The sequence below is a fragment of the Aplidium turbinatum genome, chromosome 4 (assembly GCF_918807975.1).
Source record: "Aplidium turbinatum chromosome 4, kaAplTurb1.1, whole genome shotgun sequence".
NCBI classification, from domain to species: Eukaryota; Metazoa; Chordata; class Ascidiacea; order Aplousobranchia; family Polyclinidae; genus Aplidium; species Aplidium turbinatum.
The window spans coordinates 38,428,366-38,454,118 of record NC_137475.1 but is presented as its reverse complement, the minus strand read 5'-3'; the positions used below and the strand labels follow the sequence as shown (position 1 = coordinate 38,454,118).

Genomic DNA, 25,753 nt, shown 5'->3' with positions numbered 1-25,753 from the left:
ACTTTTTGACAAGCAACTCACTATTGAACTTCTGTTTTTCAGAACTAACCTTATTTTTCTTACTCGCAGCCTTTAAATTTAGCTAACTTGATTTTAGAAGGAATGTATTTCTAGCCTACTTAGACTGCGAGTCATCATAATATGGTAGGCTATGCTAGTTTAGATTAAACAACATTGGGATGTACTGTAATAGAACGTCAGAAGTTACCAATAAGAAAACTACTTTAAAACAAAAGAACTTGTTTAATTTCAACAGAAAGAGGCAATAAAATTAGTTTGCGTTCTTCTGGTGACTATATACTAGGTTACCTCGTGATGTTAAAGATGAAGAAAGAGGCAATTTGTGTTGTGGTTCGTGGACCGAATGTTGCACGCCTCCGATCTAAATAGTAGGCTAGTCTATAACTTTATTTGTTGTAGACTACTAGCCTACTTAGATCGGAGGCGTGCAACATTCGGGTCCACAAACCACAACACAAATTGTCTGTAGGTTTTAAATCGTCTGTAATAGTTTGTTTTAAATCTTAAATCGTCTGTAATAGGCTACTCAGATTGTAGGCTATCCTCCCAATGTGACCCTTCTCGTTTATTGATCAATGGACTTTTACATCATCAAGGGTGTCTTTCAACCATTTATTGAAGTTCAATTAAAACTAAACAATGCATAAATCAAAGTTCTGATTACACTCCACATAAGCTACCTCATCTAAAAATTGTAAAAAACAAACATTTTATAGAAATGTCGTAGCCTAAGTTTTGCAGTTGACTTCAAGTTGAAGAAGTCAATCATTTTATTACACAAATAAGTCGGTTGCTCAGGGTAGCCTACTTGGTAGCAACGTAAATTATATTAGAAAATTAAACATTGTTTTTTTTTCATTGAACTAAACCTGCACGTCAAAGTTGTAGCCTATTAGATTATTCAATGAGTTAACGATACTCCTACGACTTACATAACCGTTTTATTTTATCTCAATTAGAAAAAAAAAACGTTTGTCACTGTGAAAAATTCTCACATGCGACAAATCAAAAAACGTGTAGGTTACAAGCCTTTCCTATGTCGAACAGATTTCAGTCTATTAATATTACCATAGCCAAACTTACATCTCTTCAGCAGGACACATGAAAGCACAAGATGCCACGTAGATTAGCCGTTTGAGTATTCCGGATTACTTTTTCACGTGAGCAGATGTTGTGTCATCGTTTACATAGTAGCCTAACCCCATTACGATTAATGAAAACTATTTAGACACCAAAGTTTTGTGTGTGTCCACAACAACCTGTTTCAGTACGGTACACCCATAATACCAATTGATTGAAAAAACAATTTACAAAGCAATATCCATAAACGTTGTTCCAACATTGCAGCCTACAACGTTGAATTGAAGTAATATGGTGCATTGGTGCTTCTGTTGGCTGTTAACGCACGCAAGCAACCACACAGGATTTTGAAGAAGTAGATAGACTGACGGAAAATTTACAAATCAGTTTCTACAGAAGCTCCTTTGTTTGACAATTCCTGCCAGTGTTTCTTGTTCGAGAGACAACCATCCAGCAAGGGTTGAAGTCCAGTGGTTACTTTGCTTAACGACTGAAAAAAAAAGACACATATCAATGACATGCAACGACTACAAGCACGTTGTGGAGAGTGCAACCAACCAAGTTAAAATAACTAGCTCAGTGGCAAAGAATCATCGTCCTCGGTTCTAGTTCTCGTAGGTAGCCTATGAGTTCGATTCCAGGTCAGCTCATTCCAAAAACTGCAAAAACGATGGCTTTGTGTTCTTTGCTACTGTTAACGTAGTAAGGATAAGTCTTAAATAATAATGTTGTTGTTGTGTCATCAATAAATTATATCACGTTTTAATGGTTGCTACACGTCTTGAAACAAATTAGATGAAAACAATGCTTCAGAAAGTAGCTCCGATTACAAATGCAGACTACTGAGTTTCCATCTACACTACAATCACATGGAAACACCAAAAGTACACGGCTGTGCTACACAACAACCTTTGGCTGCATAGCCGAGCAGTCAGAGCCCTGGACTCTGGTAGCTCGAAAAAACGTCAGTTCGACACCACCAAAGAACGGCTGTGTTGATAGCAAGACACTTGGCAATCCTGAAGGTGGACACTAAGACCGACTTCCTTGCCTTCACTTTTATCTTCAGCCACTAGCGTAAGCCTGGATACGAGAAAAATCTCCATTTTTTAAAACGTAGGCCTAACCTAAAATATAGGATTGCTGGGACTTTAAGGTTTGCAGAAGGATCAAACTTAAGAAATAGACGTAGCTACATAATGCGGCAGATAATCAGTTTTAATAGTAGGCTACAGTAGATCTGTCAGTAGATGTCCAACTTTCCTAGGCCTACCTCATACAAAGGCAAGCATATGGTTTCAATGAAGCCGACTTGCATGCTGGGCAATTTATGCCGAAGTTTTCTGTTCATCATATCAATAGGTTCTTGATGAAGTCGATTCTTTTCAATATCACCTTGCTCGAAAAATTCTTCAGCCACTTCCTGTGCCACCTGTTTTGATGATCATGAAATGAATCATGAAAATTATTATGTGATTAACAACCACATGCGGTAGGCGCAGAGTTACGCCCTATAATTGGACTCGAACTCACTTCAAAATCAAGAATGCTTGTAAGAGTTCTCAACTGCAACCAAATTTACCAAAGCAAGATAGTTAAGATGTCTGATAACTACCCAAAGTCTGATTCGAAAACACCTGGAGGGGCGTTTGTAAATGTAGGCTATCTCTCAAAAGTCTGTGGCAGTAGCGAACGATAATAAGAAGGTTGAGAACTCTGGCCCAAGCTTTTACAATTTGTAAAGCGTAACAAATGATGTCTTGACGCAAAACGTTATGCGAATGTGTAATACATATTATGCTACAGTACATACACTACTTTAGTATAGAAGAAATGATACATGCAAATTGGTTAGATGGAACAAGAAACATGCTGTCCGTATTAAAACTAGGCATGCAAGAAAACCTGCTTGCAAATTGCACGAAAGAGAATAGGTTTAATGTTATAATTACGTGATTCAAAATATATTGCACAACAATCTAATTTGAACGTGAATGAAAAATTAGTCGCTTTAATACTACTCCAATAGTGACAAGTGCGCTTAAGCTACACGTATTAGATTCAGTAGACATCCCAATAACATTTTTAACTTATTGGTTGTTGTGAAAATCGGAAAAAATCGCATCCCACCATTGAATGTTGGGGTTCTATGTCACTTCGTTATATACACTTATCCAACAGCATACTTAAAGTAGGTATGCTTGTTTTTAATTACAATAAACTTTGGTAAATTATAGTTTGCTGTTTGCACATTGAAATACCTTAAATTGGATTGGCCACGGCTTAGTGATGGCCGAGATATCCGTTGCAGTCATAGCCATTCCCCTGTGTGCGCAAAAGCAAATCATAAAACAGAGGAAAATGAGAAGTTAGAAAGATTCCTACTCGGCTGCTTGCTAACCAGGGATGTGTCTGGAGGGTCGTTGAGAGAATAATTTGAGCCCAGTGCCAGTGAGATCCTCTGGCCCCAAATCTCAACACTTACAAGAAAAACACACTGTATTCAAAGAATACGCGGTGATTTCTTGAAGTTCCTGGGACCCTTTGGAAAAGACGCCTAAAAGTATCCCAGGCCTGGATCTAAAAGTCAACCTGCCAACGTTACTGGAGGGGTATTGGACCTAAATTTTTTTTTTACCCCAGAAAAAATTCTGATTCAACATTATTACAATTTTGCGCACTTTTTCTTAGGAAATTACAAATATTCCACCTCCAAAATTGCCTCCCCGAAAAAAACTTGTGTGGCAGGCTACGCCTCAATTGACATCTTTTAGTGAAACGATTTTATGAAGTATTTGCATATACCCATGTGCAATTTGATACACCAAGATCCTGCTGTCTTTAGCTACTTTGTCTGTAAAATTGTAGGTTAGTTCGATTTTTATACAGTATCTTTATGAAGTTGTCTTGTTTTCTTCTGATACCGCAGCATGAAGTGAAAATGCACAGATTTTGCATTCAAACGCTGACACACTAAGGGCAATTACTGCAACCAGAACGTTAAAAAAAAAACACTGAGAAAATATGAAAAGGCTACAGAAAAGAATACGAGCTACCCAATTAACAGTAGACTATCACATTAAATCCAATCTGCAACCACGTTGGCTTGAACGTTGTTTCAACGTTCATGTGATACTCCGAAAAACGTAAAATTTACATTACTGCACCAATTTACTTCAACGTGATAATGGTAATAATGCCACGAAAGCGGGGCGCTACAGGGCTAATTTAAAAGCCACTTGTCATGCATTTAGATTGAAGAAAACGTGGTATTGACATTTTTGCTGAGTTCGATTTAACGTGGTGTTTTTACCGCTCTGTAACGTTTCTTTTGAACATTGCGTTGAAGTAACAAGTCACATTGTTGGCTTAAACGCGGTATTTATTGATAGTCGACACATACATAGCCATGCAGGGCCGTTGCGAAGATAATTTGGGCAAGTACCAATGAGATCCTCTTGCCCTAAATTAAGACATTTTTAAGAAAAATGCAATATATCCAAAGAATACGCAACCGTTTCTTTAAGTTCCAGGCCCCAGCCAACAACAGCGACATGCCCTTGACGAACCGGCGCCCTATCGAAAGTCAAACCAGCGCTCTTACTACTTGGCCAAGCAGCCGATAGCTTGAAGCATAGCTTGAAGTCTTAGTTTGTCACAACCATTGTTGAATCGGCCAAACAGTTTAACTCTTTGTTTAAGCGCAATTATTTATACACCGCAAACATGCAAAAATAGAAATCACCAAATAAGTGCACACCACCGGCTGACCCATAAACCAATAACCTACGATAATGACGCTTTTGACACAGAATGACAGTCTTTTTTTTACAAAAAATTTGTTTTATCGGCTATCAGATAAAAGATTATGTTAAGCCAGTAAAGTTAAAAGTGGAGTTTTTGAACTTGTATCTGCTATAAAAGCGAAATATAAATTAGCTGCAGTATTTTGCATATGGCGACTACAGTTACACATGTGTAGCTCAGTAGCCTACACCAGTGCATCACAATTTTAATGTAGGCTATGTTGTGTTTTGGTGTACATATGGATTACACTGAGGCAAGCCAAAGCAAAATATATCGGTGACTTTTGCCAGACATAATGGATGTTCGCAAAATGAAGATAATAGCACTAGTAAGATTAGTAAAAAAAAAATTTACTTGATAAGCAATCCCATGCATGAGTGCAGCCCAAAAGCTTGTTTACAAGTGAGGATTGCTCATTGTTTCCGTTGACTCAGCAGTGCGGACAAAACCAGAAAGGGAGAATACATAAATAAATAACGACAGGATGAAATATTTGTAGCTTAGAGGTAAGCAATTAATGCCGATGTCCAATAAACGGAAAATCGACTTTGACGGAATTTGTTTAAATCCGTTTTATAAAATTTCCATTACTTTCCTCACATGTTTGAGTATTTGAAGTTTTATGATACAGTATCTTTAAGCCAAATTTGATCTGAATGGGCTACTGTTTAATTAATATGAGTTCTTTATTAGTTTTGGTCTTCTATTTTTAACAAGGCTACATCGACATCGCTGGACTGCTTCAAAGAGCTTTAAGTCCTTTCTGGTCTATCTTCTGTATTTCCGCCTTTTTGTAGTGTTCCAAGAGACGTAAATAGTTTTGTACTGCAGTGTTGCCAAATTTGAATAATTTAACTTATCCCCAATAAAAGATACTTCATTGAAAAACAGACATGTTTGAAGTTGCCAAAAGTTTTTGCGAGGATAATTGAGAGTAAATTGATGCCAACTAATTGTCTAGGCCCGTTTTTTTAGACATTGTGCTGAATCAACGAGCAAATAATGACATTCACTCACTAAACTGTAGATTGATGAAAATGGGAGTGCTTTAAAGACGTGTGATTGTGTGCTTAGGCCTAATGCAAGCCAGTCAAAAAACGAATTTGTGACAAGTCACTGTGAAACAGGTCAAGGATAAGAAGACATGTCATTCCCAAGAGTTTCTACCTTCTTCTGAATGTTCCAAGGCTTGGTGATACCCGATATGTCACATCCAGTAATTAAAACGCTCCTGAGTCCGTAGAGTAATTTATTAGTAGCTCAAAGATTTTCAAGCCTACGATCGATCGTAGACCGCAGTCGTTCACATTTACAATGTAAGCTATTAATAAATTACTCAGATCTTATTGCAGTCTACATCAAGACACCCTGCCAAATGGATATTGAGTGACGCAGCCGATAGCTTATTCATCATTATACTGTGCAAAAGAAGCAGATTTAGATAAACAATGGTTTAGAAATTGGATAAACATAGCATCACAGCTTGTTGAAAAGTAGTTGCGATATGTATATATACAAAGTAATGACAATTATTGAAATAGCCAAACATAAGTTGTAGGCTACTGAAGTCTATGTGCCGTTTTTACAAATCTCGTAAACCTATTATGGATTTTATCAAGAAATTTTGCTTTTAATGCGCGGTAGACTTACCTTAGAAGTTCTCTATGTGTTTCGTTGTTTTTCCAGTCCGGCTTTCCTGCTTGTGCAACATCAAAAAATGCCTGACGTTTCTGGAAATAAATTGCCAAATCCGTGCTGAGAATGGCATGCTGGATCAATTTAATCACTTCAGCATACTCTGCAGAGCTCAGTTGGGAAAGAATTTCGCACCCTGCACAACAAACAAAACTTTTAGGCTTTTTTTCAGTCAAGGTCTAACTCTAAACATATGTCGTAGTCCAGAATAAACGGTAAAATACAAAGCATTGAAGCATATGAAGGGAAACTACTGTAAACATATCTTCATTCTTCAGCAACCTTAAAAAAAAAAACTTTTACACTTTATAAGTCACGTGTGTGAGCAAAAATTACTCTTTTTGAAAATCGGTATTGAAAAAATGATGGGTCGTTTTACATGTTTTAATTTTAACCTGTTAAGTGCGCATGCCGGTCGCTGTGAGCAACAAGCCTATAATCGATTTCGGTAACGAGCCTTTCATGGCGCGTTTAAGTTAGTTCGCTTTGTGCTCTTTGTCTTGTCGGCACTATTACGACGAGTGAAGAAACCGAGAAACACTGTTTCCTATGATTGCAGTCTGACAAAAATAGTGTGATTACATCAGAAGACAATAGTCGAAAAGCCAAAATGGAGTAAAAGCTACAAAACAAAAGCTTATTGCGCTGAGGGCTAAGGACACCCAACACTCTATGAAGTAATAAAAGTAATTTGCGTTCTTCTGGTGACTATTTACTAGGTTACCTCCTGATGTTAAAGATGATAGATTAAAGATTATCATCTTTAACATCAGGAGGTAACCTAGTAAATAGTCACCAGAAGAACGCAAATTACTTTTATTATAAAATGCCTGGTGAACAGTCTCTCTCTGTTTTTACTCTATGAAGTAATAATGCAACGTAAAAGACTGGGCGTTGCCAAATTAAATACGCACAATAACGCGATTTGGGAAATATTAATTACGCATTTAACGAGTTAACCGCTAGAGTTACCTTGTAGTCTAGCGCGCTAAATTGAATCTAATTTTCGTAAATAAATGAAATGATCCGCGTAGGCTTACTTAGGAAACGAAAGAGTTTCGGAAAGTGGGATAATATCACGTAACTTGGATTTTAAGAAACACACGATGTAAACAGTAGGCCTACAGTAGCCTACGATACCCTTTATATAACCAACTGGGGAAGAATGAAATAGTATACCGCTGCATTAGACAAAAATCACATCCTTTATCATATACGGTTTCAAAATATGCTAATCATTGCAGAGTTTACCGAAGAAACCGCATTGCAACCCCGAGGGCATAAAAGTTTAAACTAGCAAAATACGCCTTCAAGAAGCCAAGTAAGTTGTAGCTAGTAGGCAATAACTAGTTTAGTCAGTTCATAAAATGGAAGTTTCGTATCAAAATTAAGAGACTCAATCTAATTGTCGTTACAGTATGCGATTTTAGAACAGGTCTTATCACACTTCTGTGTTGAGGTTACATGTAAGCAATTATTGCTGTAGGTAAGATGTTGATAGGAATGGAGAGACTGCTCACGAATAGGTCGGCAAGTTTACAGGAGATAAGTTGTAGACTTTCTCCGCCACAGCGAAAGTAGATATTACTCAATACCGGATTAACATAGGCAGGGTTTTTTTTAAGGTTTGGTTTGGGTGACCGCTAAGTAGTTTTAAAAGACCGCAAGTGTTTCATTTAAATACCAAAAAATAGCCATATTTGCTTAAGACATAGCGAGAAACAACCATTACTTTTCTACTGTAGTTGCAAGTCCAAATTTTGGGAAACCGCTGGAGAAATTTGGGGAACCGTTTCGGTCCCCCAAAACACCTTAAAAAAAACACTGAACATAGGGTTAGTGGAGGTTCAACACCATGTCTTGCAAGAGAATCTTTTTGTGTGCAAATCCTATTTTAAGGTATTACTAAACTTTTAGCATGTTGGCTGCAACTCTTAATATCTTTAAAGCGAAAATGTCAGACAACAATGCAGAAACAATGGTAAGTTTCTAGAGGTGTTCTGTTGTTCTGAATCTGTTGTAACGTAGTGAAATTTTACATAGCAAATTCGCAAAGTATGATAGAATTTGTATGGTATATAGTTTGCCTGATAGTAGGCTATATGCTTAAAAGAAATTATTCAGGGTTTTGTTTAAAGAAGTTCACAAAGCTTCAAAACACGATTGCATTTTTAGTAGCATTTAAAAAATTGTGATAGACCATAAGTGATCCTGAAGTCGCGGAACGGATAATGTGTCCTTGTTGATCCAGGGCGTAAACTTAGCCATTTGCAATAGGTTATTTGGTCTGCAATCATACCCTAAGGTGAAAAAAGTTAAGATGTGAGAGCGTCGATTGGTTGCTGTCCGAGAGGTGATTACGTTATGTATATCACATTTCAAAACCTGAAGTTGATTGCTATCGGATTAGCATTATGCTGGAGTGCAGCCATACTTTTGATGCATGGGCGTTTGCTGCGACAGCACAAGGAAAACGAAAAGAAAGCGGTAACTATTTGCTACTACTACTAGTAGGCTAAGTTGTGATATTTGTTGATGGGTTGTTTACTGAATATCCAGGTTACTATAAAGAGTTGATTGGTGGTACAAAACTTGAAAATTGTGAGTAAAATGTTGCTCATAGCTGCAGATTAGGCTACTATGTTGCCTTTTATCAATGAAATATAATTTTGTGTGTCGGCAAAAATGAAACAGCTTAGACCTTGCTACTTTTGGTATTGTTTAGGCAAATATACTCACTGGAAATATGCTTCAAATACAGTGCGGCGAACACTTGTCCGTATTACGAGATAGACAATGTATAAAAAGATTCAAATGGGTTGTTGTAAATTGGATTAAGCATAAATGCTTTGGAGAACTTGGAGTTACCTCCGTAGTAGGTGAGTTGTTATGTTTTCATACCATGCAGGTATAGTAGCCTAATTAGAAATGCAGAAATGTAGCTTATATGTTAACTACTGTATTAGCTACTTTACCCTGAAAGGTTTATTTGTCAAAGTTTTTGTTAATACAGTTAGCATTTGTTACTTAAAACTTTGTAGCCTAGTATTTTAGTGGCCTATGTAATCATACTAATCAACCCTATTCAAAGGCTTGAAGAACAATTCCAAAGGAAAACTGGGTTTATGAACACAACGCAGCACATGTTTAACAGCAGCCTATTCTCCAATTACAGACGTCGATTGCTCTGTTTATCAGTATCTGGTATTCGTGGAAAGGGTTTGTCCACTGCCTGACAAAGCTGATGAATTCTTCTCTGGAACACTAAGCACATACCAAAATATGGCTGATGAGCCACAATTTAAGAGACATATGGCTCAAAACTTTACTGCTTTGTATGAAAAATTGCGAGAATGTGGATCGGTAAGTTATGATTTCATGCTAGTGCACTTGGGTTGTAATGTCTGCTTTCGTAAAAGCAAAACTTATATTCGAGACAAGAAAACGTAGACATTCAAGACGTGAATAACTTTGCAAAATAAAAGGTATATTTTGGTAAAGAAATCTTTAAGCTGCAAATTACGTATTTTTGTTGTGTAAAGATAAGCTTCTGGTTGATAGAATAGGCCTACATGTAGGAGCAAAATGGTCAAATGTTATTAAATCAATCGCACCCATGATGAAAACAGTTCAATGTTCAAAAGACTTGTTGAACACAAGTTTAGTATCTACATTTTGGTCTCTTCATTGTTTAATTAGATTTTATATTTTTAAAAACAAATCAACAAAAATGGTTTGTTCGATTTTTTAAATTATGTCTTCTTACAATAGGTATGTCGTTGGATCGAAAGCAGAATAATATCTATGGAAACAAAATGGATTAAAACGTTTTTGTTCTTCAACAACACTTTTTACAAATCAGTAACATTTGACCTTCAAGATGAAGGCAGCGAACAAAAATACTTATTGAATGATTTTAACTCCAAAAGAGTAAGACTAAAAATCCTTCTGCACATGGGTCTGCTAACTAAAGAATATGGGTTGAATTTTGGTGAAGCTGCTCTGAATGGTGGACCGCTTGGTGAGTTGGTACAATGGTCTGATCTAATGGCTGCACTTCATACACTGGGACATGATGTTGTGCTCTCTTGGTCACCAGAAAGGTTGCGAAAAATCGTGGTGCCAAACAAAGACAATTATCACTTGTGCCAACCTGCAAGGACTGTGGATATGGTTTTTACAGACCTAGTAGGTCTCGAACAGGTAAACTGATAACCAACAGTGTAACTAAAGGTTTTAAGCCCGACGGGTAAGCACAAATAAAATGGCTCAAGTTCCAATTCTAGATGTATGTGCCATGTTTTAAAGCAGGTTAAGATCATCACGGTCTAGCAGCTTCAACATTTAGCTTGTCAGAAGATGGTAGCCTACTTTTCTTCTGCTCGATTCGACTACCAACCGTTGCGTTGAGCATTTACGACGCAGACAATATCAGTTTGAAAGTAGTTTAGCCTACTGATTAATTCCATGCAAGAAAATATTTTGTATGTCCGACTTATGTAATTTTTCATTTAGTCTACATTGATTGCAACACTTCAAACTTTTTTCTTCTGAAGCTTCGAGAAAGCATGGGATCACTTTATCATTATCGCTGTTTGGTTCGTGTGCTAGATGTATATGGCACCGAACCGAGATTCAATCACCCCCTTTTTAACCCAGATAAATCCAGTTCAAGATCTTGGGGAGGTAAGTTTGATTTCCTAAACTAAAGCTATCTGATTTTCACAATGTTAGTTTGGCAAAATTAAAACTAGATATAAATTTCATATTTGAATCACGCTTCTTAACATCGGCCGGCTTGTTGACTTATGATTCGTAAAGTGTAAATAGCCTACAAATAATGTTAAGTTCAGTGTTGTTGCTCAGGCCACTAAACTACGTGACACAACAGAGTAATATCTCAACTCAAGCTCTATCAATCGAGTTTGAATTAGCACCTTACAAATAGAAGATCCGACTAATTAGTCTTCAATGTTTGAGTTTAATATGTACGTAACATTTTTAAAATTAATCTTCTAAATTGAAAAATTAAACGGATTTAGACTATATTTTGATAATATTTTTAAAACCATTCAAGCTAAATTGAGTGCTGTGTCTTTGTTTCAGGAAAGGGTTTGAATCCAGCTCAGTTTTTTACACATTTTCCACATTCTCCTGATAATTCTTTTCTCGGATTTGTAATTGAAAAGTATGAAGAAGAAACAAATTTACGAAAAAGGTAAAGATTAAGAAGATGATTAAGAAGAAGAAAGAAATGTTTTATTTTTGTTTTGATTTAATATAGAGGCAGAGTAATGTTTGATCAAGGTAATTGTGACTTAACACGATCCGTTCTAACAATGGAAGGGAAACCATCAGCGGCATTGAGTGGTAGCCTAATCTAAATTTTATAGTCAGAGTTATTCGATCTTAACCAAAGATACACCAATGAAACAGTATTCTGCCACTACTACTAGCCTTCCAAAATCGATTTTCAACATAGTATAGGCCTAAATATAGATTTCAGTTTGATTACTTTATAGAATGTGGAAATTTATGTAGAAATGTATCATTGTATGTAGAAGTTGCGCGGTATTGTACGGAAAACGGACTTCTTCACTTGCAGGAAGAGGAAAACGAAAGTATTTGGATAAAATTTATGAATTTTATGAAGAAATTCATGCCACAATGTGGCCAAAGGTGTGTTTCTACTACTAGTCTCACAATATACACAATAAATTCAATTTTTTTGTGACAAAACATGTATAACATTTAAAACAATGTTTTCATTTTGACTTTTGTGTGGAGCAGAATTTGTGAGGACATGTTGCAGTTACTTAATTTGTGAAGACTCTTCGTAATTCTCTAAATTTTCAAATATGAAAGTACGGATATGATTGACTTTGATTTTAGCGTCTGCCTGACATGTTCAACTTATTTGCTCTTGTTTTTGTAGGGGACATGTATTGTGTTTTGTATATATCTTCACTTAAATTTAGACAGTTTAGATCGGGGGCTACAAAACTATATTCGCTTTCCCCATTCGCTATTCTACAAAAAGTGACCTCTCCTGATTGCCAAAACTCTGTAATTCATATTTGTTATATAAGAGAAATGAGGTTACAATAGTTTTAGAAATTGTAAGATTCCTTTAAGATGGGAACAAGTTGGGAATTAACCCTTCTGATGTAAGCGGAAAAACGGAGTGTAGCATCTCGTAATGTATATTGCCTCTACCAAGCTTAAAATAGAGAAATTCAACAAACATAGTATGAAATTTGTATACTGTCGGCTGCGTATAGTTAGCCAAGACATTTCCCTGCAAACTTATAATGTGTTTTAAAGGAAAACGAAGATTATGATATTCCACCATATGTGATAAACCACAAAAACATGAATCAAGTTGATTTCCTTGACTTGTTGCGCCAGTCAACGCTTTTTGTGGGTCTGGGGTCACCTGTGGAAGGCCCGGCAGCGCTCGAAGCGGTAGCAAACGGGGCAATTTTTCTGAACCCAAAATTCATTCCAATGCGACAAGTTACAGCAGGAAAACCAACCAGCCGAAAACTAGCTTCACAAAACCCATATGCAGAAATCCAAATTGGTAAGTTTTAAATTTAATTTAATCCAAATTAGTCTTATCTCACATTTATAGCCTTTGCACGAAAATTTCACAGCCGAAACCATAAAGTTAAGTTGAATCTAAATACAATAGACCGATACACAATGCATGATAAATGAAGATATTCTCACCAAGCAAATATCTTCTCGGGTAAATGTAGGCTACGTTAAGGTAACGTAAGTTTCCAAATAGATTATGGAGTTTTTCAATAAATGTAATTCCTTGTTGTTTTTATTTTAACTACTTTATGTTAGAAGAATAGTTTCATATTCGTTTTCTTGTGTAGGGGAACCTCACGTTTACACAATAAACATACGGAACGTAGAGGAAGTAGATGAAGCGTTGAAAAAAATAGAAAAGCTTCCTCATCCGGACCCGTATGTGCCTCACGAGTTCACTCATCTAGGGTTTATTAAAGTAAGCGTAACATGGGAACAAAATAGTTGGGGCGCCTGGTTAACCTAATCAAAAAATAAAAAGCCCAAAATAGCCTATAGATGCATTCATGTTCAGTAGACAGTAAGCGTTTTATAAACAAAACTGTGTTCATCTTCCAGTGTTATTAACTGATTCCATGGCACTTAGATTTTATAACACTGAAGAAGATGATAGTTTAGTGTTCTGAAACGTCCTGAAAATGAGTTCAGTATCTAGCCTACATTTTGGGTTCTTTACTTTTTAGTAAGCATAACAAGCTTTACCATTTTGACATTCTGCAGTATCTTTGATTAAGTAATAGGACTTCTGTTTACAAATCGTCGATTAAGAACTGATAGCTTGGCGCGATTCAACGTTGCACGAATGATTTTTATTATATGAGAAGCAAAACAGTCTACGTTAGATATAAAAAAAAAAAGATAGAAGTCCGCAGAGTAAGAATAGCTTATGATTTCGTAAATAGACTTCTTGTGCTTTGCTTTAATGTTTTCGTTCTTCTAATTACAAGCCAAATATAAATTTGATATATTTTTATAAAGAATTGCATAAACTGAATTATTAATGTAACTCGGAAACAAAATGTTTCTTCTGGCATGCAGAATATTATAAATGTACTACCACTGTGATTTAGAAAGTAGATTTTCTTATTGCATCTTTTTTTACAGCGCATAAATGCTTACGTTGAAAATCAAGACTTTTGTTCAGAAACGATCAGAACTAAAATTGGATCAAAGAACATTTGGAAATATGAAAAAACAAAATGGCCACCTGTATCATTTCTGCAGGTCAGTGAATTCAGGTCATTTCTCTCTTTCATGAAGAAAATATTTTATAATAAAATTACGTCTTTTATCTGTATCCTTGAATCGTGTATGTTGTATATGGCAGTACTTCGGAACGAAGATTGCAGTTTAAAAACAAGCTATTGAGTAACAAGCTCTAATTGTAATGTTTAGGCTAAAATTGGCACTGCCGATGAAACCTGCTCAGTAACATGCACCCGCCACAAGATGGTGTGCGAGCCAAGCTTTTTTGCTGATATAAACTCTTTGGAAGCCTTTCGCAAAGTGGCGCTAGAGTGCAGAAGCAGCCGTCACATAAACCCACGGGAGGATTATCAAAAATATCGAAGTTTAAACAAGCCCTACAAAGAGTTTGAGGTACCGTGTCACGCACCAAGCTACCACGATGAATCAAAAGAGTGTCTTTTCCAAACTGATTCTTTGTTGTTTTCTTGCGCTTGTATACCACCTAGCACTGTAATACGACTATGTCCTTGCCGTGAACACATGCAAAACTAGCTTCCTGTGTTTAGTTAGTTGTGGTCATTTTATGATCATATTGTATTGAATCGAAGTGGTTTTACATCGTTTTAGGAAGTTTGCGTGCTACACAAACACAAATCTTGAAAACGATAGTCTATGCAAAGACTTTTGAATTTGTGATGAATTGAAAGTAACCTGCTGTATGAAAACGTTTATCTTGAGTATCAGCAGAAAGCTGATCAGTCTCCGTCCAGCTACTTTATTGAGTTTTACACACCATGTCGGTGAAGCTTCAACGCTAACCGTGAGACTTCCAGTTACAATATCACGCTGTTTATTGCTATTCTTACCTTATGCATTCGACTATTGTACCCATTCGTCATTTGTAGCCTACATCATTTGTCAATTTTAACCAGGGCTGTGAAGTCGTGCGAAAAATGTGCGACTCCAACTCCTCGGTTTATAACTGGCCGACTCCGGCTTCAATGTTGCCAGATTTTGGAGGGTTGCCAGATTTGTTTTTACATTTTTGCCCTTTTTCATTTTTTCAAAATTTAATTTCACTTTAAGTTATCAAATTGAAATTGAAACGGAAACTTTCACAGTAACTAACAAACACTTCTATTTTTCGATAAAGTTGTCAAAGTCAATAGGGAAAACAAAAAACAATAAATTGAAATAACATAGCAAACAAAAATTTTGTTATTTATCGTTTTGCATTCAGCCGGAATCGGCCTTTTTTAACGACTCCGACTCCAAACATGCCATATTCCTTCCGATTGCAACTTCACGACTCCGACTCCACAGCCCTGTAATTTAATAACACTTTCAAGTTTATGCAAGAGTTCAGTTACCTTCGCTTTGTAAGAGCATTAAGCATTGGTTATAGTGGTGATGTTCCATTGTTGAGGTAGAGTAAAGTCTGGCTAATGGATGCTCGATCCTGAAAATGCATTGAGAAGATTTAAAATTCGATGTTGATCTAAGACAAACTGCAACTTTGGCGCCAGTACCGGTGACAATCAAGACAAAGGCGGTCTCATAATTGACAGCTGAGATAAGCGAGTCAATATGGTACTAAAAAGAGTGGAATGGTTAGTTTTGTTTCGATTTTTTCTGTAACTCCACCAATCAATTTCAATCCATCTTGAAAGAGAGGTGGGTGTTGTTTTTCTCATAACACCAGGGCGGCCGGAGATAACTCCAAGCAGCGGTGGTTAACGCCGGTGGTTTGAAGATTTTAGTTTGAATGAACGGGAATGCATGGAAGCCAAATCCTTGCGTCCACTTTTAGCCATACCATTAAGGGTACTGCAAAAGATACGGCCACATGCCCAAGCAGTGTCGAACCGGGGTCCATTGGAGCGTGGTACCAATGTCTTTACAACTTGGTTATGCAGAGGCTAGTTGTATTGTATAGCAGCCAAATTAACAGGATTTCAAATCAGAAGTGCCCAGTCGAAATAAGAACTCTTTATTTACTCAGTTATACTGGTAGCGATAGGAAATTTAAAAATTAAATCAAGCTGTTCACCAGGCATCTAATTCAAAGCATAGCGGGCGTTTCTTATGCTTAAATGCGAAACAATTCCATCACCTCGGAAGTGATAATCTGCATGCGTTCCGCGTTTCATCGATCTCGCCAGAGGAGAATTGGTTGACGAAATATTGGAATGAATGTAGATGGTCGCTGACAACATCTTGTGATAATTATTTACGTCAGAAGAAGGTATCACGCATCAAACTACTGTAGCTACATACTTCCTTTGAAAGGCGTTATTTGTTCCTCTGTGGTCAAGGTCGTGCGACAGACATGCCACAAGTAAAGCCAATCGCTCCGAGTCGCTGAAGAACTTGCTTACTCCCCCAGTCTTCATCATGCAAAACGCACTTTGACAGACGTTGAAAGCATGCCTCCAGTTATGATAGCGTACGTCTCTGTAATTTCTCTTCACACTGGCCACCCATCGACATAGCGTCTACATAAAAGACACTAAGTACAGTTGCTATTCACTGAAAACTTTAACAGCCTGTTTCAGTGTTTTATCTATACCGGGATCATCAGAAGGTTCTTATTCAAATAGAAATCTAGATTCTATCTCAAATTTTTTTCTTTATATACACTCTTTTTATTATAAAGGAACAATAGTAATGAGATAGGCTATGCAGTTATTACAAATATGGTTGATGTTTTGATAACAATAATGTTTAGTTCATTATTTAATATTCAAAATGCATTTTTAAGTGAAATTCAAAATGTGATTTAAGTGACTTGTTTTATATTGTCGTATTTTTTCTGATTCGTTGGAAATTTTAGCGAGATATAACAATTTTAAAACATTGTTTTATTGGACTATGACGTTTCAAAGCCAACCTCAAAGTTGATATGAAACTTTTCGAGAAGATTGAGATCGATGAACATTCTGACTGCCGCCCGCACAGTGTCGCTCTCGGACAACTTTGCGTCATCGAAATCAAACCGAAGAATGTTGTATGTCTGTGACGACTGGACATCACTCTGCTGTTAAAAAAGGAACACCAATGCATCATGAGGCTGCTTAAATACCTTATTCCTCAATGACATTAACCAAACAGAGGTTCATTGTATTCGAGGATAGTGAAGGGTGGGAACAGACATGCAGATTCCCAAATTATTCAGAAAAGTTAGGTTTTCAATAAATTTTAAAAGTGTCAAACGTTGTATAAAGAGAGAAGTGTTGTAATTGATGCCAGTTTGAACAGAAATAGTTTTGGTAAATTGCTAAGGTTTTTTATTGTATGCAGGCTTACACTCAGCAGTGAAAGATTTAGATTAAGTGGACGGCAAGGAAGCCAAACTTCGTATCCACCTTTTGGCATGTCATAAAATGTTTTTTCAAAGACTCGCCCGCGCTCTTAGACAGGGTCGAACCGGCGCCTTTTCGAGCGTCGAACCAGAGCTCCTATCACTCGGCAATGCAGCTTACATAGGCTAGGACCTAGGTTGTTTTTTGTCTTATCCAGGCGTAGGCCCGGTGATTGAAGATTTAGATTAAGTGGACGGGAAGGCAAGGAAGCCAATCTTCGTGACCACCTTCAGGCATGAATTTAAGTGTCTTACCAAAGACACAGCCGCATGCTCTTGAGCGGTGTCGAACCGGCGCCCTTTTGAATGTCATTCCAGGGCTCTCACCACTCGGCAGTGCAGCCGACGGGACGTAGGTGATGATACAGATTACCTAATTCTTTCAAGGTAACAATTAAATTGTTACTTAATCCCACCACGTTGAAGTTCAACAAAACAAAAGGATACATTTACTCAGATATATTTTTTAAAGAAAATCAAAATACATACCGCAATCGCTTTGGCTTCTTTTTGTGATGCTACGGCGTGATAGGACAAAACCTGAAACAATGAAGTATTATTTAAACATGAGAAGTTTTGGTCAACATTAAATGCATTGATAAGCATTCCTACAAAACAAAAAACTTTGCAAAAAAAGCTTTTACGAAACAACAAAGCTATGTATGAGTTGATTTCAACTATCGTTCGCAGCACCCCTGCAAACAGTCACATCTGCAAAGGAGCAGATCCAGCAAGTAGCGCTAAAGAAGGGGGGGTGATTTCGAAACAACGCATTGACATGAAAGGTTACATTAATCCGACCTTGCAAACACACCGTGAATAAAGTTACTTTTCTGTTGTTTGAGGGGGGGAACGATCCCCCCAATCGTTTCCCACTGCATTCGCCGGTGGGTTTGTATAGAAGTAATATACATTTCAGAGAAAGTAACCGCAGTGTACAATAAACTGATGATCGACATCATGTGCATTGTGCATCAATAATTTTGTGTTTTTGGTTCTGCGTAACGTGACAACTATCCAACACTGTAGATCATTTGTTTTCTACATAAATGCTGGAGTACGAGCATATAGTTATGATTGATAATAAGGATCACAATCATCATTGATTGCGCTTGTTTACTTGCCTTTTTAAAGGAGGTACAATAAAATGAACTTTGGATTTTGTGAATTAGTTAGCTTAATATAAAATGAAGAAGAGAGCAGAAGATAGGAATTATTGGAACATCGAGAAGAAACAGACTTGATAAGAAGCAGAGATCTAACTATAAATTACCTCTAAGATAACTTGCTGTTTTGCTGCGAGTCTTGCAGTTTCTTCATAGATTCTTGTGTTGGAAATACCAAGACCACAAAAGATAGCAAAAGCTTCGAGAATTTGTTCATCGCTTTTGGAGAAGAAAGAACCGAGTTTTTGCTGTTTATTGATGAGCTGGATGACACCTGATTCAAGTAGTAAAAAAAATTGAGAATTTCATGATTTTATTCAAGATATTTTTACACAATAAAACAAGACAACCGCACCCCATAACTTGGGCGACAATCCTTTGAGAAAGTCGCAATCTCTGAGAAACGTAGCTAATTTTACTTTGCAAAGTTTGAGGGTGTCCAACTATCCATATAACGTGTTGACAAGGAAAAGCAGTTAAAATTTTAAAAACATATTTTTTAAACATTTTTCCAGTCTCAATTGTGTGATCAGTAGACATAACTAGAATTGACACGAGAGCAAAAATTATTGTCAAAGCCACACAGCAATGATTTCAGGCAGATACAATTGGTATTTCTATATTCAGTTTATCAAAATCAGTAGAAAAGACTACTGTAAACACAATGTTGACTACTTCATAACCGCTATGTCAAGCCATCACGCCATATTCGTCACGGCATAGAGCTCACAAAGCACAAGTACTTTAAATCAAACGATTATGATTGTCGTAAAATATGGACTGTATCAATACAAATCAGGTCGTGAATATTTCGGATTAATGCTCATGAAGGTCATTGCAGCGAACAATCTTGAGACATATCATACATGGTAAAACTTTCTATGAAACCGTTTTATAAGCAAAACAAACCGATAACTTGACGGAGGCTGTCACGTATTGGAACGCACAGCAAGGATCTCGTTTTAAATCCAAGTTCCGCATCTTCCTAAAAATGCAACACATTACAAAACAAGAAATAAGCTTAAAAATTGAAAATGGTACAAACAAAAAATGGTACGAACCAATGGTACGAACCAATGGTACCTACTGCACTGAGGAGGCCGGAAGGCCGAAACGGTGTGCACTGTCTGCAGTTATGGACGCTCTTGGCTTAAGCCGATTGAGCTCTTTACTGGAGGCACCTTGCTATGCATTGTGCAAAGCTCACTGCTTGCAGTTTGAGCACTTTGGCAAGGTTGGCAGTAGTACCATTTTTGGAACTTAGGTACCACAAATGGAAAATGTCACATGGAGGTATATATCTCCATGGCCAAACCAGTGTACTGACTGCAGTAAGGAGGCCGGAAGGCCGAAACGGTGTGAACTGTCTGCAGTTAATAATTAATGAAGTATACTGATTAACCTAATCAAAAATGAAGAGCCCAAAATGTAGATACTAAACTCTTGTTCAGCAAACAAACGTTTCAATAATTATACTGTCTTCATTACACTATGCATTTATAGCACTGAAGATGAAGATAGTCGACATTTTGGGCTGTTTACTTTTTGATTATACTGGTTATACTGAAAAGTCTGGTTAAGTAAATCTAAATGACTAAATACAAAATACGCATGTGCGGCAACCATTTGTTATGTTAATTAAACGGTTCATAATATCGTCACACGGTAATATGTAGCCTTCATACATACCTCAAATTTAAATCGTTTGTCCTTGGCAATATCAGTTATATTGAGCGACTGCAAGTATAAAGTTAATGCTTTAAAAATTTATAGCAAACTGTAGCCTACCTTGCAAAGTCACGTCAGAAAATACAAATCCGAAGTCAATACTGGGACAAATAGGCCTACAAAGTGGAAAATCCTGAGTATTCAAAATCTTACTAAAGTTGCCGTTGTTTTGATATCAACTAATACTAATTTCGTAGAATATTTATCTGAGATTATCTCTGAACAGAAAAGGTGAATTGAAGCTGAATTCAAGTAGTTTCATTTGGACTACTAGTAGAGGCGTTAAGTTGTGTGGCCCGATAACTCATGTGTAATTGACAAAGTGGCCCGCGACCGCAAAAAGGTTTGTCACGCCTGCTTTAAACCAAGTGGTCGTCAAGGTTTGACAAACCGAAGTTTTTGATTATGTTATCTCGACGTTTAACCCTTCTGGGACAAGGATCTATTTTGTTTATACCCCAGCTTGCCTGGACCACAAAAAAGCGGCCACTAGGTAGCAGTAGCTCGTTGTAGTCAGCGGGTTATCGCTGGTAACGTATTCTTTACACTGGATGCCAAAAAACAAAACTTGTTTTTGAAGTGAATTGTCTGCACACGCCTAGATTTGCTCAATCTCTACATTTCTTTCTTTTATGGAGCCAGGTGTTTATCGATTTAGATGGACAGGGTAAACAATGCATGAACATAAACCTTAAACCTATTGAGGTGGACAGGGTAAACAAATGCATGAACATAAACCTTAAACCTATTGAGGTGGACAGGGTAAACAAATGCATGAACATAAACCTTAAACCTATTGAGGTGGACAGGGTAAACAAATGCATGAACATAAACCTTAAACCTATTGAGGTGGACAGGGTAAACAAATGCATGAACATAAACCTATCATTACGTAAACACTAAACGAAAAGTTTATTTTCTACCCTGGTGTTGTGTTGTTGCGAAGTAACACCATAAACGTATCTGACTCAACGATTATCCTTCGTTACACGATAATAAGACAAAAACTCTCGATTTCTTCACAAAAATGTTATTATTTTTAATCTGAAGTTAAATCAGAATTAAACTAGTATTACTCAGCTCTGTTATTTTTAAGAAACAAAGTCATCTTCTCTTTTTACAAAACGTTGATGTATTCTGACAACTTGATGCAGTACAATATCATGTATGGCACTTTCTCAGCCCGCAAGAATAGGGGGCCTTCAAACGAACGCTATCAGCCCCTTACAAAATCATTTTGAAATTAAAAATTCAAAACTTCGTATCTTTATAAGCTGTTTTTCATTCATAGACCTCTCGTGTCCAAACACAATGCACCCACTGAATTCGCCTTGCATAAGGCCAGGCTACAGCCTTTTTTGCCTTCAGAGTTTCCTTAAAACCAGGCAAATTTTTCCAAAAGTTTTATAGAGTAGACTACAACTGCAATAACATAACTAGAACACTTAATTCTTTTTGTAAAAAGAAATCCACTATGATAAAATTAAAGAACGAATATGACAGGTAAAAGTGCCATAAAAATACATTGATAAGACACAACACTATTATACATCAAACATTGTGCTTGGTTTAAAAAATCACCATGGAGCAAATGCGCGTCTTGTCATGCAATTTATTTTTCTCATTTCAAATAGTAACTTTTGAGGTATTTTGTAGTGAGTCAACAAACAAATAAAGGTGTAGGCTGTATGTGTATCACATGCCAATAAAAAGAAATCGGTGTGTTTTAGCCTGCTGTTTTTACAAGTAGTTGCAAGTAACATAGTTGCAATAGAGCAATAGCATATCACTTAGCCCCGCTGATATATGGATTTCAAATATTTACTCAAAAGACATGTCGTATTGGTCTTTTAGTCTATTGCTCAAGTACAAGTTTGCGGAACAAAAAAGATAACGGAGTAACGCCATGTTGACCGGAAGAAGAATACAAAAAGAAACCACACATAGGTGAGGTTGGTAAATTTCCTTTTTGCGAAAATATGCTTTGAACAAAGAGTGCTTGAGGATTACCTGCCCCGTTTGTCTCACGTATGACGTAATAGCGATATTAAAAGGAACCTTTCGTTTTTTCACAGTATTCGAATTTCCATTGAAAGTGTTGTTTAAATTATCTGCGAGATTGGCTTCGTCCGACATGTGTTCGAACGTTTTCGTAAAGACATCTGAAAAAAAATGATGATGGAACAAAAGTTGAACATATTCAATTGCTCGCAACAAAACTATTTCGGAAATGTTTTGAAATCGTTTCGTTGTTTAAAAAAAAAAAAACTTCTTTTAAATTCAGTTAAAAAAAGGTTCGTTTCGGGCAGCCCTAATCGCTGACAGTACCACATGGTATTCTGTGGGGCTGTTCAAAAAGAAATAATTAGAAACTTCGAAATTATGCCGTTTCGTTTCGGAAGAAAGTGATTTCTGCAATGCGGGTGCAGCATGTAGAATTTCCAAAATCTCCAATAATCATATTGCTGAAAACACAAATAATGTGCAGCTGAAAAATGTACCGCACTTTTTAGTTAGTTCCATAAACTCCAAACAGCAAAAGCAAATCAATCGTTTTCTACATAGATTCAGCGTCTGCAGACGTTGAATCTATGTAAAAAACGATTGATTTGCTGTCTGGAACTAAACTCACTTTCAGGTTGAGAAGAATCTGTGAGCAAGATGGATGATCGCTCGCAGCCTAACAACGAGGTCGTGTGCGTCAGGATGGTTTCCATGACAACGTGCAGTGAAATTTGTTCTTCAAACAAAACTCGTGCCAAATCGAGAAGTACCTGCATATCAAAGTCAATTATCGTCGCATTTCGTATTTTTGCGTAGAAGCTATTTGAATGGTTTTCAGTGTGCGTGAACGCACTTTTACTGGTAGTGTACAAATAGCAATCAGTAAAAATTCAAACGGAAAAAATCCATGAAGAAAATATCCATACAGAAAATATCCCGACTGGAAAACACCCACTCGAAAAATATCCCCTCTCTCGAAAAATAAAAAAATATTTTTCAGTCGGAATATCTTACGTATCGGTATTTTCTGTATGGCTATTTTCCTACATTCTCTACCAATAAGTGAAAACTTTGTAACAAATACGTTAGAAAGCTTGTGCTAGACTTCAAACGGCCGCTTGTATTCATTGTATGCAAGGCCCGTTGAGAGAATAATTTGAGCCAGGTACCAATAAGATTTTCGAGCTCTAAATCAAGACAATTCTAAGAAAAATTCACTATATCCAAAGAATAAGCAGTGGTTTGTTTAAGTTGTCGTGCCCCTTGGAAAGACTCCGGGCCAGGTTTCAAGAGCACCCTCTGGACCCCCCCGTCAACGCTACTGTTCGTATCCCCTACATACAACTTAGATGATGAACAATAAATACTATTAATACTACAAAAAGTGCTTAATACCAAGGAAAACAGCCAAGCAGAGCAAGTTACATCAAATATAGTTATTACTTTCTAAAATCTCTACAGCCTGTTTCACCTTAAAAGGGGGTTATCACATCCTTATTCAAATAGAATATCAGAAAAAAGTATGGTAGGCTAAAGCGTTCATTTCTATTTTTCTAGGTTTTGATTGATGTTAAAAACAATCAAAACATACTTGCAACATTTTTTGTGGTAATGGATAGCTTTCGACATTAATGTATGCGATGTTGAATATCTTGAGCAACTGTACCTCGTTTCTGCGATTTTCCAGTTGAATCTTTTCAAAAAGTTGAGCGTTGTGGATTGCAATGCCACAAAAGCCCAAGTACGATGCAAAAATTTTTTCGTCTTTCTCTGAGAAAACTCCATTTGACTTGTTGATTACTTGAGCGACTCCTACTATCTGTTGAATCAAAAGAAACGCTAATGCACTGAGCATGTTCAAAGCGTATGTATTCTTTGATACATTGCTTTGCAAACAAACCGCCCAAAAACAAGACCAAAGATTCGTTAAAAGGATTTCAATTAAGACAGATAGGCTAAAAGGAAAAATTTATTGACTTTTTGCAAACACTTTAAGTTTCGTTTTCATACAACTTTGTAAAAATCTCTTGCTATAGAACTTCCGAAAGTTTACTGTACCGACCAAAAACACTAAACTAAAATCACTCTGGTGTAATCATAAGAATATTAGTATTGACGTTTTAAATAATGCAACTGAGGCTGAAAGCAAAATCATGTTTGTCTGGTAAAACAGTTTTCCTTTACATTCCTGCAAATGATCAAAAGACGTGCGAGTACCAAAACAGCAAATCAACGTAAAAAACGACTGATTTGCTATCTCAGTAGATATTAATCGTGACGTAAACATGCACAAGTCTGGCGCTGTTTGAATTGTCCAAAACAAACATTGTTTTTATGCTCTAAAGACGTCACGTACACCATATCACGTAAACAGCAAGAATCCTACTTTCATTTCCCCATCCTTGATCGGCATGCATAATATGTTCCGCGTGGTAAATCCCATCTTTTGATCCACAGTCTGATTGAAACGATGATCCTGAATTATAGCGACATTTTTTAACTTTGCATTGTTTGTATGCAAAAGCAAAGTACATGAAGTTTTACAACGCAATAAGAGAAAGATCAGAATAATCTGTTATTGGAATAAGCCACTATAACATGACTTCTTGAATAAACCGTTTTAATACCTCGCTTAAATCACCAGCACCGCATACAGTAAGACAACTGGTAGGCTCATTTGACTGGAATTGGTCATGGAGTGTGATAATTGCAACTGAGCAGTCTTTTATTTTTAATTTGGACTGAGAGAGCTTTTTCTGAAGAACCATCATGACAGTGTTCTACAAGTTTTGAAATATCAACACAAGGGTATTTACTGACATTGTAAGTTGAAAGTCTTTGTTTGTTAAGTGGGGTGTGTAGTTGTGAATTTATTTGAAAGCAGTTATACTGCTTTGCGTTGTCATGCTCCAGCTACGCTCTGGTGGTGAGCATTTAAACGAAGTGAAAGAAGAAGTTGATCTTCGTGTCCGCCTTCAATCACGTCATTGCACGCGATTATGTGTCTTGTCACCACAGTCGCGTGATTTCAAAGAGTTTCAAAATCACATTCTTTCGGGTATCAGATCAGACACTCGCGGAACCAAATCAGTGGCTAAATAGG

The 25,753-nt window shown here is 36.8% G+C and overlaps 2 protein-coding genes across 6 annotated transcripts in view; one reads left to right on the top strand and one right to left on the bottom strand.

Moving 5' to 3' along the window:
* Positions 1-945: 945 nt before the first annotated feature.
* The window catches only part of LOC145768168 (cGMP-specific 3',5'-cyclic phosphodiesterase-like), a 31,345-nt gene continuing 6,537 nt past the window's right edge, over positions 946-25,753 (bottom strand). Inside the window, exons 6-20 of one of the 5 annotated variants that reach the window (XM_082579641.1) lie at positions 25,037-25,126; positions 24,317-24,469; positions 23,279-23,420; positions 22,657-22,808; positions 20,608-20,655; positions 19,828-19,903; positions 19,026-19,192; positions 18,242-18,292; positions 17,282-17,428; positions 16,669-16,886; positions 15,762-15,850; positions 6,559-6,739; positions 6,076-6,139; positions 2,375-2,533; positions 946-1,591 (exon numbers count right to left, since the gene is read on the bottom strand). In XM_082579641.1, the coding sequence (XP_082435767.1) occupies positions 1,478-1,591; positions 2,375-2,533; positions 6,076-6,139; positions 6,559-6,739; positions 15,762-15,850; positions 16,669-16,886; positions 17,282-17,428; positions 18,242-18,292; positions 19,026-19,192; positions 19,828-19,903; positions 20,608-20,655; positions 22,657-22,808; positions 23,279-23,420; positions 24,317-24,469; positions 25,037-25,126 (1,851 nt within the window). In that variant the 3' untranslated portion in view covers positions 946-1,477. Of the gene's footprint in view, positions 1,592-2,374; positions 2,534-3,362; positions 3,427-6,075; positions 6,140-6,558; positions 6,740-15,761; positions 15,851-16,668; positions 16,887-17,281; positions 17,429-18,241; positions 18,293-19,025; positions 19,193-19,827; positions 19,904-20,607; positions 20,656-22,656; positions 22,809-23,278; positions 23,421-24,316; positions 24,470-25,036; positions 25,127-25,753 lie in introns of those variants that run through there. The other 4 variants (XM_082579640.1, XM_082579642.1, XM_082579645.1 and 1 more) reach the window with 4 other exon arrangements.
* On the top strand, positions 9,018-15,062 carry LOC145768268 (alpha-1,6-mannosylglycoprotein 6-beta-N-acetylglucosaminyltransferase A-like). Its single transcript, XM_082579748.1, has 10 exons — positions 9,018-9,090; positions 9,779-9,966; positions 10,375-10,806; positions 11,160-11,289; positions 11,710-11,821; positions 12,168-12,282; positions 12,928-13,186; positions 13,491-13,621; positions 14,308-14,427; positions 14,599-15,062. The coding sequence occupies exons 1-10, from the start codon at positions 9,018-9,020 to the stop codon at positions 14,941-14,943; spliced, it is 1,905 nt and encodes a 634-aa protein (XP_082435874.1). The 3' UTR covers positions 14,944-15,062.